This window comes from Nesoenas mayeri (genome assembly GCF_963082525.1).
Source record: "Nesoenas mayeri genome assembly, chromosome: 30".
NCBI lineage: Eukaryota > Metazoa > Chordata > Aves > Columbiformes > Columbidae > Nesoenas > Nesoenas mayeri.
In genome coordinates this window covers 2,040,447-2,052,634 of record NC_137564.1, presented here as the reverse complement: position 1 = coordinate 2,052,634, position 12,188 = coordinate 2,040,447, and the positions used below count along the sequence as shown (strand labels likewise).

Genomic DNA, 12,188 nt, shown 5'->3' with positions numbered 1-12,188 from the left:
TTTCTCTTTCGGATTGACAATATCACCACGATACATATATTTTAAGTGATGTGTCCTAGTTATTAAACTGATACTTTTAACCCCCCATATATTCTTAGCCTTTCATTTTCCTGTATTTTAGTGGAACATTTTACTGCCTGATAATAACAGAAATCTTCAAGGAAAATAATATAGGAAATGAAGCAGATTGCTAAAAAGATTACTCCATACCCAAAGCTATTGAAAATCCGCATTTCTTATCCCTTACCCTCTCACCCCACCTGAGAAACGCAGACTCGGGCTCTGCCCTGGGAAGCCACGTGTGGGAGGAAAAGAGACGCCGTGGGAACAAGTTCTAACTTGTCTCCAAGAAATACAACAAAGAACAGGGAGGCTGTGGAGCCGGAGTCTGTGTTGGAGGTGGCACGCAAAGAAAGGGGGGGAATTCTGCTCCCACAGAAACAGGAGAGAGCCAGCTTAAAGCAGCAGAATAGAGAGGACAAATAGGCACAGACTAAGTAAAAGGTGGCAGATACAAAGAAAGGAGCTAAACTGCTGTCTTCGCCCAAATTATCTCTGTCTAAATATCTCTTGCAGACAAGTTGAGAATTCTCAATAACGAAGTGCAGAGGTTTTGGTGGGGTTTGGGGTTTCTGTTTCTTTGGCGGGGTGTTTTAGTTTTGTTTGGGTTTTTTTGTGCGCTGTTGTTTTATTCTAATTCTGCAAATGAATTGCAGGCACCCCGCTACCACAGCCAGGCGATGGCTTCTGACCAGCTGGCGTGCACCAACCCCTGCGAGGCCAAGTGTCCCCAGCCCCTGGCCACCAGCAGCAACGAGCCCTGTGTCGTGGCCTGCGGTGACTCCCGGGTGATTATATTCCCACCGCCTGTTGTCGTCACCTTCCCAGGGCCCATCCTCACCACTTACCCGCAGCAAACGGTTGTGGGAGCCTCCGAGCCCTCCGAGGTGGCCCTGGCAGAGCCGGCCACTGCGGCACCTCTACCAGCAGAGGTGACAGGGAGGCTGGAGGCAGCAGTTGAGAAAATTGCCCCCCAGGTGGTTGCCAGGCCTGAGCCACGGTGTGCCCCAAAATACTCCTACAGCTATTCTTCCCAATGGACACATCCGTGCAATTCATACCGCTCTGGGAAACGGTGGACATACTAAACCCAGCCACGGTGTGCACAGAGGATTTTAAAGAAGTAGCAAAGAAAACTCAAGATGCAAATTGAGGGTGGAGCTGAGCAGCCCGAGTGTTGGGTGCTGTCTGGCTCCAGCTGAAAAGAATGAGAGCTGCAAGCGCTCAGCACCTGTGAAAGGCAGGCTCGTGTGCATTTTCTCATTCTGCCTTTAGCTTAGATCCGTTATCCTCTGGCTTTCCTGTTTAGTCATCTGCTTACGTTGTGCTTTGTCATATTTCAGTTATATTAGTGACACTGAGCTTAGAGAGGTGACTTAGGATGCTAGAAATTGCACACAGCAACTATACCAAAGGCAAGAAACCCAATTTTTTTTATAGACTGCATCACTTTCACCCTGGTGATCAGCCAGAGCCTCACTGAACCCCTGGACAGATGGTCTTTATATTCTGTACAATTTCATTCCAGAATTGTGGAAAAGCTGTCTCTTTCAAAATAAATTTTGTGTACTGAAGTATGTTTTTTGGTTTTCATTGCCACATAATCATTCCCTTCTTCTTTTACTTATCAATAGAATTTATAGTGTATTTGTCCATGGTCACAGGTATTCTATGTTTCTTCTTTATGTGCGAGTGTCACAAAATCCCAGGAATCCTTTTCTATGCCATCTCATTAAACACGTGCTGAATTTTTTACATTCTCCAAGACCAAGCTGAGTCCCTGGCAGCAGCCACATGTGACAGCAGTTCCTGTAAGGGCTTCAGTAAAGCTGCACTCTGAGTCACATCCATCTCAGGACTGAGAATCTTCCCACCACTTGGCTCCAATCCCAAAACAAGACATGAATACCTGGCCGCACCCAGCAGAGTTGAGAAATGTGCAGACCATGCACAGCCCTGCAATACCTTGTGTAAATGTTCCCTTAGCTCATGGGGGAAGGATGTCCTGGGGCTACCTACAGATGACGGCACTCAAAGGCAGAAGCCACAATGCAGGGTGCGTGCTCAGTGCATCACGACCGACCAGTGGGAGTGGGGTGCAGAGTAAGAATGGGAAAGAAATGGGCCACTAGTTTACCTTTCATTCCTCTATAGACCTCACAAACCACAAAGTGCTATTTCACCTTTGAAATCTATCTTTTGTGATGAAACTAATAATTTGCTACTAACTTCCCTACCTTGCATTTCAAAAGTTTTTCCAAGAGAAATTCAGAACTTCCACAAAGGTTTTCACCAAATGAATTGCCATCCAACATTTCACATCATCCCTCAATTATACACAATTCCAACCACAGTGAGAAACAAATTCAGACAAAAAAAGAAAAAGTTCATGCAATGCAGATTCTTTAATTTGGAAGGAAAAGGCAATAGACATTGACATCAGGAAATAACACAGAAACAATGGATTGGAAACATGACAATCATGAGGCTGCAGCAAGGCACCCACCCCAAAGGTTCCCAAGGGCTCCACCACAATGATTCCCCCTTCCTATTGCAGGCTGAGGGTCTCAGAGCTGGACGGCGCAGGGGACACTCGTGTCTGAGGACGAGTACAGCTTCGTTCTGTCCCAATAGAGGGGAACTTTTGGAGGCAGTGCTAAAGAATCTAAAACCATTGGCTGAAGATCTGCAAGATTATTCTGTGCAAAGTAGCAAGCACCATAAAGTTCAAGTAGCTGCTTTGCTACAGCCTAGAGCGGGGCTGAAAAGCTTTGCTCTGCATCTGGAGGTAGAAGACAGGAGAGGCTACGTGCGAAGACCCAGGGCAGAGGCAGCGCTCAGCTCAATGGATACCTGGGGCTTAGCAGGGCCCACAGTTGCCATTGAGGTACCTGTGGCCTCGGCGCCAACCACCATATCCACAGCTCCCAAGGGCTCCGTAGCCTCCATAAAGCCCATAGCCCCCATAAAGCCCATAGCCTCCAAGACCCCCAAAACTACCACGGCCTCCAAAACTGCCGCCATAGCCCCCTCCAACACCAGGGGCTCCCGCCGAGCCAACAACGCTGTGCTGCGGGAAGGAGCTGAGGATGGGTCCGGGGTGCGTGACCATCACAGCCGGGGGCTGGATCACCACCGTGGAGTCGGGGCACTGCCGCACGCAGGGCTCGTTGGTGGTGTCAGCCAGGGGGGCCGGGGCGGCCACCCCACAGGAAGGGACGCACAGGCTGGAGCAGGACATCCTTTGGTTCAGCAGGTGAAGCTGCAATACAAGGCAGAGCTCAGGATCAGTGCAAGGCTGATCCCAAATCCCTCCTGCTTCTCTTCTACTTGGAACCTGTGTTATCTCAGGCAGTCAGAGCCAGAACACATTCCACAGCTGAAATGCTGGTGTTGACCCCTTGCTTCCTCACGCTCCCTCGTCCTGACACACCCACAGGAGAGAAGAAAAACTTCTTCATCCATCAAAAGCAGATGAAAAGTCAACAAGCACCCGAAGAACTTGAGTGCATTGGTACACTCAGGGCATGCTACCCACAGGTTTGAATTCGCATCCTTTCCATAGCTCTGAAACAGTGCCACCACATCCGCACTGTGCACTATGAAAGAGTAGCAGTGCCTACAACAAAAGATACCCAAAGAGACATCCAAGAGCTGGACTTACCACGATGATCAGGAGAGTCAAGTGGAGGAAGCTGGATAGAGGACAGTGAAGCCCTCAGCTCTTTTATACCTGCCCCAGACTGCCTGGAGCATTGGCCAATAGGCAGTGGCTGAAGCCCCATAAAATCATGAAATCAAGCATACAAGCCTCATAAAACAAATTGTGATGCAGAGCAATTATATCCATCCTCCCTGGGTATACCAACGAGCAAACATGTCCTGAAGGATAAAGGTGAAGGGAGGGACAGCTCATGACACATCACGACATAAAAGACAAGGTGCTAATGCAGCTGACCTGGCAGCACCAATAAACCCCATTTTGTCCCTAATCCCACCACTTTGCCTACATGCCAGCGACCTGAGCATTTTGTAGAGATGCTTTGCAATTCTGTGCAAAGCCATCACACCTGTCATTACATCGCTTTTACAGGCTGTTAAACTGAGGCACCTGGATGTTGGGCAAAGAAAGAAGCTATCACACCCACCTGGGCAGCTCCCGCATTCCAGTCGTCATCCCACACTGACAAAGTCTGGGGACGTTTCGATACCAAGTGCAAGGGGTATCCCTAAGCCTTGAACATTTTACCACGAGTACATAACATGTTGACTTGTGGCTCCCTGAGTCACCTTATGGCCATGCAAAGGACAGAGGAAATGGGTCCCTTGTGGGACAACTCACCATCTATGAAAAGTGCTGGCATGGACTGGGGGTGGAAGGGCGGTGGGATCGGGCACTGGGGACCTGTGTGAGGGAAAATGTCCATGAAGGAGCAGGAGGGCAGGAACAAGACCAAGACACTCTGGGGTCCTTCAGCCACATGCCTGTGAGGGTTGTGCTCCTCAGGTCCTCTCCGGAGGGACTTGGTTACTCATTTGGGCCACAAAAACTGTGCCAGGAGAGGCTGCGTGACCACCCACAGAAAACCAGGCTGCACGTGGCCACTGTCCCCAAAGGCACCGGCACGCTGGACCTGGCACGGGGCTGGGCTGCTGCTGACTGTGCTGTGGTTGTGCACCGCAATCTCCTGCAAAATTCCTGGGACCTTTCCACATAAACAAAGTGTGGGATTAGGAACAGATGGGAGTTTATTGGTGCCTCCAGATCAGCTACAGCAGCGCCCTGTCTTTCATGTCATGATGTGTCATGGGCTGTCCCTCCCATCACCTCTTTCTTCTCCAGGGCATGTTTAAACACCAATGTCCCCAATGAGGACGGATATAATTATCTCACATCACCTAAAATCAGTGTCATGAAGCTTGTTAACTTGATTTTGTAATTCAGTGGGGCTTCTGCCACCACCCCTTGGCTGATGCCCCAGGCAGTCTGGGGCAGGTATAAAAGAGCTGAGGGCTTCACTGTCCTCTATCCAGCTTCCTCCACTTGACTCTCCTGATCATCGTGGTAAGTCCAGCTCTTGGATGTCTCTTTGGGTATCTTTTGTTGTAGGCACTGCTACTCTTTCATAGTGCACAGTGCGGATGTGGTGGCACTGTTTCAGAGCTATGGAAAGGATGTGAATTCAAACCTGCGGGTAGCATGCCCTGACTATACCAATGCACTCAAGTTCTTCGGGTGCTCGTTGACTTTCCATCTCCTTTCGATAGATGAAGGAGTTTTTCTTCTCTCCTGTGGGTGTGTCAGGACGAGGGAGCGTGAGGAAGCAAGGGGTCAACACCAGCATTTCAGCTGTGGAATGTGTTCTGGCTCTGACTGCCTGAGATAACACAGGTTCCAAGTAGAAGAGAAGCAGGAGGGATTTGGGATCAGCCTTGCACTGATCCTGAGCTCTGCCTTGTATTGCAGCTTCACCTGCTGAACCAAAGGATGTCCTGCTCCAGCCTGTGCGTCCCTTCCTGTGGGGTGGCCGCCCCGGCCCCCCTGGCTGACACCACCAACGAGCCCTGCGTGCGGCAGTGCCCCGACTCCACGGTGGTGATCCAGCCCCCGGCTGTGATGGTCACGCACCCCGGACCCATCCTCAGCTCCTTCCCGCAGCACAGCGTTGTTGGCTCGGCGGGAGCCCCTGGTGTTGGAGGGGGCTACGGCGGCTCTTTTGGAGGCTATGGGGTGTATGGAGGCCTTGGGGGCTATGGGGGCTCTGGGCTTTATGGGGGCTACGGAGCCCTTGGGAGCTGCGGATATGGTGGCTGGCGCCGAGGCTTCAGGTACCTCAGTGGCAACTGCGGGCCCTGCTAAGTCACAGGTGACGGAGAGGTGCAGGAAAACCCCCAGCACACTCTGAGAAGGAACTTCCCACCTGCATCTCTGGACTCCAGAGTCTGAACAACCGACACGTCCTTGGGGCCCAGCTCGGCTGCCTTCTTGTCCTGCGTGATCATCCCTTCAAGTCTTGCTCTCCCCTGATGACACAGCCCCGTGTTTGGTGCCTACTCCTGCAGCACGGCTGATGCTCACTGTCTCTGCCCACTGCCAGGAGACGGAGGAAATCAGTGGCCACAGTCCTGCTCTTCTCCCTGCTCCCTTCCTTCCCCAGAACCGCAATAAAATCTCTGTTGCACCGCAATGTTGACCAGTGGATTTTCTTGATCTTTCCCCCCTATCTAATACCACAAGTGGGAGTATTGGCTCCCCGGGTCATCCCCATCCGCTCCCACATGAGGCCTCCCAGGGTGACCTGTAGGAGCTGCCTCCCTTCCTCCTGCCTGCCGTCAGGCGTCACATCGCTCGGGGAGAGGCTCCCCCAGAGAGGGGCCATGATCTTCTGCTCTCTAAACAGCTTGTCCCGCTTTGCCCTCCCTGTCTTCTCCGTACATCCTGCACTCTGCAGCTGAGAAGGAGCTGTTGAGATGCACAGTGGGTTCGCTCTCCCCACTGGCCATTCACCATGGGCTGCCTGCAGCCCCAGGGTTGTGGAGTTTGGTTACCAACGCAGCTGCCTGAGGGCAAAGGTCTAGGTCAGAGTCACTTGGGAGGCCACAGGTCAATAGGGGAGAGGGTGACCACCCCCCAGCACCTCCACAACTGCCTTGCCTCTATCCTATCCACATTCCTGTACCCCTCCTCTTCCTCCTTCTGCTTCTCTCCATCTCCCGCTGCTCCTTGCAGCACTTTTGGTTTGTCCTGTCCCCACCACAGGAGCAGAACTTCTTTGCAATGTTCCCTGTGCCACCCACTTGTGTACCGGGTTCATGGCTCTGCTGAGGCAGTGCAGGAGAGCTCCCTCACCCCGCGCACTGGACCAGACTTTGCTGACCCTTTGCTGCCCTTCCACACGCACCAGCCCACAAACTAGTCCACAGTGTCACACGCCCAGCCAGAGCACCAGCCCACAGCAACCTTGATAGCATCACCAAGATCCCCTTCCAACACTGTGCCCCCAGGAGCACGGATGGGACACCACACAGTCCAGGAAACAGCAGGTGGTTGAGAGTCAGTGCAGAGGGATCTGGGTAGATATGGGGACAGGCAGAAATGGAAGCATCCTCAAGGGGAATGGAAGACATGCAAACTTCTGTTCCAGCAGTGCTCTTGCTGTTTTGCTGCTTTTTCCCCAACCCCTGTGTTCACAGTTGTACGTGACACATCTTTTCCTGAGCTTCCCAGCACTGACGGATGCGCTGCCACACTGACCTTCCTAGTGCCTTTGGCCACAACCGCCTCTGTCCAAGACCATCCTGCACTGCCGAGATCACACATTTAGAAGATGTTTGGGAAGGGAGCGATCTCGGAGGGAAGGCACTCCAACCCCCGCTCAAAGAGTTTTGCAGTTCCTGTGACTGGATACTCATGGTCGTTTGATGGCTCTGAGAGGACACTTGGGAAAAGTTGAGTGTGTCTCTTTTACCCCTTCCAGTGCCCCCAGTTGTACCTTGGCTCGGAGGCATGGCCAGCAGCCCCCTACATGCAGTGGTCAGCTCCCCATTTCCCTGCACCTCCAGATGTGACCATGAACAAGCCAAGAAAAGGTGGCAATGCCAGGTATGCTGGTTGTGCAGAGGATTTGGAAGAGCTTCCTTAAGATGCCTCTGGCACTTTCAGGGTTTTCTACTGTGGGCTTTGGGAAGTCATTGTGCTTATTGGTGGTGGGAGACCAGAAAAAGCTCAGTGGGTGTGCTCCACGTGACCCAGCTGGGACTGTCATCATCATTTGTAACACACTGACCAAACTGCCCAAAAGTCGCAACACACCTTGTGTTTTGGGGGAAACGGGAAAGAACAGGTAAGTATCAAGAAAACTCATGGGTCAACATTGCAATGCAACACAGCTTTTATTGCAGTTTCAAGGGAGAAGGGAGTTGGGAGTAGGTCAGGGCCCTGGCCAGGGCCTCCCGCCTGTCTCCAGGCAACAGGGAGAGACAGCGAGCCTCAGCTGTGCCGCGGGAGCAGGAGTCGAGTGCAGGGCTGTGTCGTCCCGGGCCAGCGAGTCTTGAAGGGGTGATCAGCAGGACAGGAGAAAGGCAGAGTTGGACCTTAAGTGGGCACAAGGGGTCCAGGGTGCAGAGCTCAGCAATGCAGAGGGGAATTTCTTCCTTCAATCATCAGGTGGAGATGTGCCAGGGTTTCTCCAGAGCTCTCCTTCTTCTGGGGCTTAGCAGGGACCACAGTTGCCATTGAGGTACCTGTGGCCTCGGCGCCAGCCACCATATCCACAGTTCCCAAGGGCTCCATAGCCCCCATAAAGCCCATAGCCCCCATAAAGCCCATAGCCTCCAAGACCCCCAAAACTACCACGGCCTCCAAAACTGCCGCCGTAGCCCCCTCCAACACCAGGGGCTCCCGCCGAGCCAACAACGCTGTGCTGCGGGAAGGAGCTGAGGATGGGTCCGGGGTGCGTGACCATCACAGCCGGGGGCTGGATCACCACCGTGGAGTCGGGGCACTGCCGCACGCAGGGCTCGTTGGTGGTGTCAGCCAGGGGGGCTGGGGCGGCCACCCCACAGGAAGGGACGCACAGGCTGGAGCAGGACATCTTTCAGGCAGGCACAGAGACCTGGAAAACACTCCAAGGATTAGGGGAGGCTGTGGGGAAGGGCCTGTATTGAGAGAGGCAGGAAGAGAACGCCAAGAGACTTCCGAGAGCTGGACTTACCCGGTTGATCAGGAGAGTCAAGCGGAGGAAGATGGATAGAGGACAGAGAAACCCTCAGCTCTTTTATACCTGTCCCAGACTGCCTGGGGCATCAGCCAAGGGGTGGTGGCAGAAGCCCCATTGAATCATGAAATCAAGCAGCAAGCTTCATGACACTGATTTTTTGTGATTTGAGACAATTATCTGCCTCCTCATCAGGGTTACTGGCATGTAAACGTGCCCAGGAGAGGATAAAGGTGATGGGAGGGACAGCCCGTGACACATCATGACATGAAAGCCAAGGCGCTGCTGTAGCTGACCTGGTGTCACCAATAAACCCTGATCTGTTCCTAATCCCACCACTTTAACCTACACGCCAGCATCCTGTTCATCTTGCAGAAATGCTTTGCAGTCCTGTATACAGCCATCACGCCTGTCAAATCCTCTCTTTTACAGGCTTGTAAACAGAGACCGGGAGGCTGATCAAAGGGAGAAGACACTCCACCTGCACAGGTTGTCTCCTAAGTGTCCACCGCCTCCCAAGGCTGGCAAGGGTTGTGGGCTCACAGGGCCTGGTGACAGCTCTAAGCCTTGGCGATGTCTATACCCTTGGTGGGTCTCTGGGGCTCGCAGGTCCCCTTGATGAAAATGCAAAGAGCACGCTGCCTGACCTGCGTGTCCCTCTAGAGAACACGGGCACTGGGGACCTGTGTGAGGGAAAATGTCCATGAAGGAGCAGGAGGGCAGGAACAAGACCAAGACACTCTGGGGTCCTTCAGCCACATGCCTGTGAGGGTTGTGCTCCTCGGGTCCTCTCCGGAGGGACTTGGTTACTCATTTGGGCAGCAAAAACTGTGCCAGGAGAGGCTGCATGACCACCCACAGAAAACCAGGCTGCACGTGGCCACTGTCCCCAAAGGCACCGGCACGCTGGACCTGGCACGGGGCTGGGCTGCTGCTGACTGTGCTGTGGTTGTGCACCGCAATCTCCTGCAAAATTCCTGGGACACTTGGTAATCTGCAAGATTACCAAGACACTGGGAAATACGTAAAGAGGTGGGATTAGGGACAGATCAGGGTTTATTGGTGACACCAAGTCAGCTACAGCAGCGCCTTGGCTTTCATGTCATGATGTGTCACGGGCTGTCCCTCCCATCACCTTTATCCTCTCCTGGGCACGTTTAAACACCAATGACACCGATGAGGAGGCAGATAATTGTCTCAAATCACATGAAATCCGTGTCATAAAGCTTGTTGTTTGATTTCATGATTCAATGGGGCTTCTGCCACCACCCCTTGGCTGATGCCCCAGGCAGTCTGGGACAGGTATAAAAGAGCTGAGGGTTTCTCTGTCCTCTATCCATCTTCCTCCGCTTGACTCTCCTGATCAACCGGGTAAGTCCAGCTCTCGGAAGTCTCTTGGCGTTCTCTTCCTGCCTCTCTCAATACAGGCCCTTCCTCACAGCCTCACCTAAAGCTTGGAGTGTTTTCCAGGTCTCTGTGCCTGCCTGAAAGATGTCCTGCTCCAGCCTGTGCGTCCCTTCCTGTGGGGTGGCCGCCCCAGCCCCCCTGGCTGACACCACCAACGAGCCCTGCGTGCGGCAGTGCCCCGACTCCACGGTGGTGATCCAGCCCCCGGCTGTGATGGTCACGCACCCCGGACCCATCCTCAGCTCCTTCCCGCAGCTCAGCGCTGTTGGCTCGGCGGGAGCCCCTGGTGTTGGAGGGGGCTATGGCGGCAGTTTTGGAGGCCGTGGTAGTTTTGGGGGTCTTGGAGGCTATGGGCTTTATGGGGGCTATGGGCTTTATGGGGGCTCTGGGCTTTATGGGGGCTACGGAGCCCTTGGGAGCTGTGGATATGGTGGCTGGGCCCGAGGCCACAGGTACCTCAATGGCAACTGTGGTCCCTGCTAAGCCCCAGAAGAAGGAGAGCTCTGGAGAAACCCTGGCACATCTCCACCTGATGATTGAAGGAAGAAATTCCCCTCTGCATTGCTGAGCTCTGCACCCTGGACCCCTTGTGCCCACTTAAGGTCCAACTCTGCCTTTCTCCTGTCCTGCTGATCACCCCTTCAAGACTCGCTGGCCCGGGACGACACAGCCCTGCACTCGACTCCTGCTCCCGCGGCACAGCTGAGGCTCGCTGTCTCTCCCTGTTGCCTGGAGACAGGCGGGAGGCCCTGGCCAGGGCCCTGACCTACTCCCAACTCCCTTCTCCCTTGAAACTGCAATAAAAGCTGTGTTGCATTGCAATGTTGACCCATGAGTTTTCTTGATACTTACCTGTTCTTTCCCGTTTCCCCCAAAACACAAGGTGTGTTGCGACTTTTGGGCAGTTTGGTCAGTGTGTTACAAATGATGATGACAGTCCCAGCTGGGTCACGTGGAGCACACCCACTGAGCTTTTTCTGGTCTCCCACCACCAATAAGCACAATGACTTCCCAAAGCCCACAGTAGAAAACCCTGAAAGTGCCAGAGGCATCTTAAGGAAGCTCTTCCAAATCCTCTGCACAACCAGCATACCTGGCATTGCCACCTTTTCTTGGCTTGTTCATGGTCACATCTGGAGGTGCAGGGAAATGGGGAGCTGACCACTGCATGTAGGGGGCTGCTGGCCATGCCTCCGAGCCAAGGTACAACTGGGGGCACTGGAAGGGGTAAAAGAGACACACTCAACTTTTCCCAAGTGTCCTCTCAGAGCCATCAAACGACCATGAGTATCCAGTCACAGGAACTGCAAAACTCTTTGAGCGGGGGTTGGAGTGCCTTCCCTCCGAGATCGCTCCCTTCCCAAACATCTTCTAAATGTGTGATCTCGGCAGTGCAGGATGGTCTTGGACAGAGGCGGTTGTGGCCAAAGGCACTAGGAAGGTCAGTGTGGCAGCGCATCCGTCAGTGCTGGGAAGCTCAGGAAAAGATGTGTCACGTACAACTGTGAACACAGGGGTTGGGGAAAAAGCAGCAAAACAGCAAGAGCACTGCTGGAACAGAAGTTTGCATGTCTTCCGTTCCCCTTGAGGATGCTTCCATCTCTGCCTGTCCCCATGTCTACCCAGATCCCTCTGCACTGACTCTCAACCACCTGCTGTTTCCTGGACTGTGTGGTGTCCCATCCGTGCTCCTGGGGGCACAGTGTTGGAAGGGGATCTTGGTGATGCTATCAAGGTTGCTGTGGGCTGGTGCTCTGGCTGGGCGTGTGACACTGTGGACTAGTTTGTGGGCTGGTGCGTGTGGAAGGGCAGCAAAGGGTCAGCAAAGTCTGGTCCAGTGCGCGGGGTGAGGGAGCTCTCCTGCACTGCCTCAGCAGAGCCATGAACCCGGTACACAAGTGGGTGGCACAGGGAACATTGCAAAGAAGTTCTGCTCCTGTGGTGGGGACAGGACAAACCAAAAGTGCTGCAAGGAGCAGCGGGAGATGGAGAGAAGCAGAAGGA

The 12,188-nt window shown here is 53.5% G+C and overlaps 3 protein-coding genes across 4 annotated transcripts; 1 reads left to right on the top strand and 2 right to left on the bottom strand.

Moving 5' to 3' along the window:
• Positions 1 to 2,920: 2,920 nt before the first annotated feature.
• On the bottom strand, positions 2,921 to 3,301 carry LOC308050771 (claw keratin-like; the record flags this gene model as incomplete). Its single annotated transcript, XM_080360928.1, has 1 exon — positions 2,921 to 3,301. The coding sequence occupies one exon, from the start codon at positions 3,299 to 3,301 to the stop codon at positions 2,921 to 2,923; it is 381 nt and encodes a 126-aa protein (XP_080217054.1).
• A 2,247-nt stretch (positions 3,302 to 5,548) lies between these two features.
• On the top strand, positions 5,549 to 10,667 carry LOC308050765 (claw keratin-like; the record flags this gene model as incomplete). 2 transcript variants are annotated; one of them, XM_080360921.1, is made up of 2 exons in its annotated part: positions 5,549 to 5,826; positions 10,514 to 10,667. In XM_080360921.1, the coding sequence occupies 2 exons, from the start codon at positions 5,549 to 5,551 to the stop codon at positions 10,665 to 10,667; spliced, it is 432 nt and encodes a 143-aa protein (XP_080217047.1). The 2 variants fall into 2 exon arrangements, with proteins under 2 accessions (XP_080217047.1, XP_080217048.1); XM_080360922.1 differs by lacking the exon at positions 10,514 to 10,667 and having other exon boundaries at positions 5,549 to 5,920.
• Positions 8,274 to 8,654, bottom strand: LOC308050770 (claw keratin-like; the record flags this gene model as incomplete). The annotated part of the gene is made up of 1 exon (XM_080360927.1): positions 8,274 to 8,654. One exon carries the CDS (start codon positions 8,652 to 8,654, stop codon positions 8,274 to 8,276), a length of 381 nt encoding a protein of 126 aa, XP_080217053.1.
• Positions 10,668 to 12,188: the final 1,521 nt, after the last annotated feature.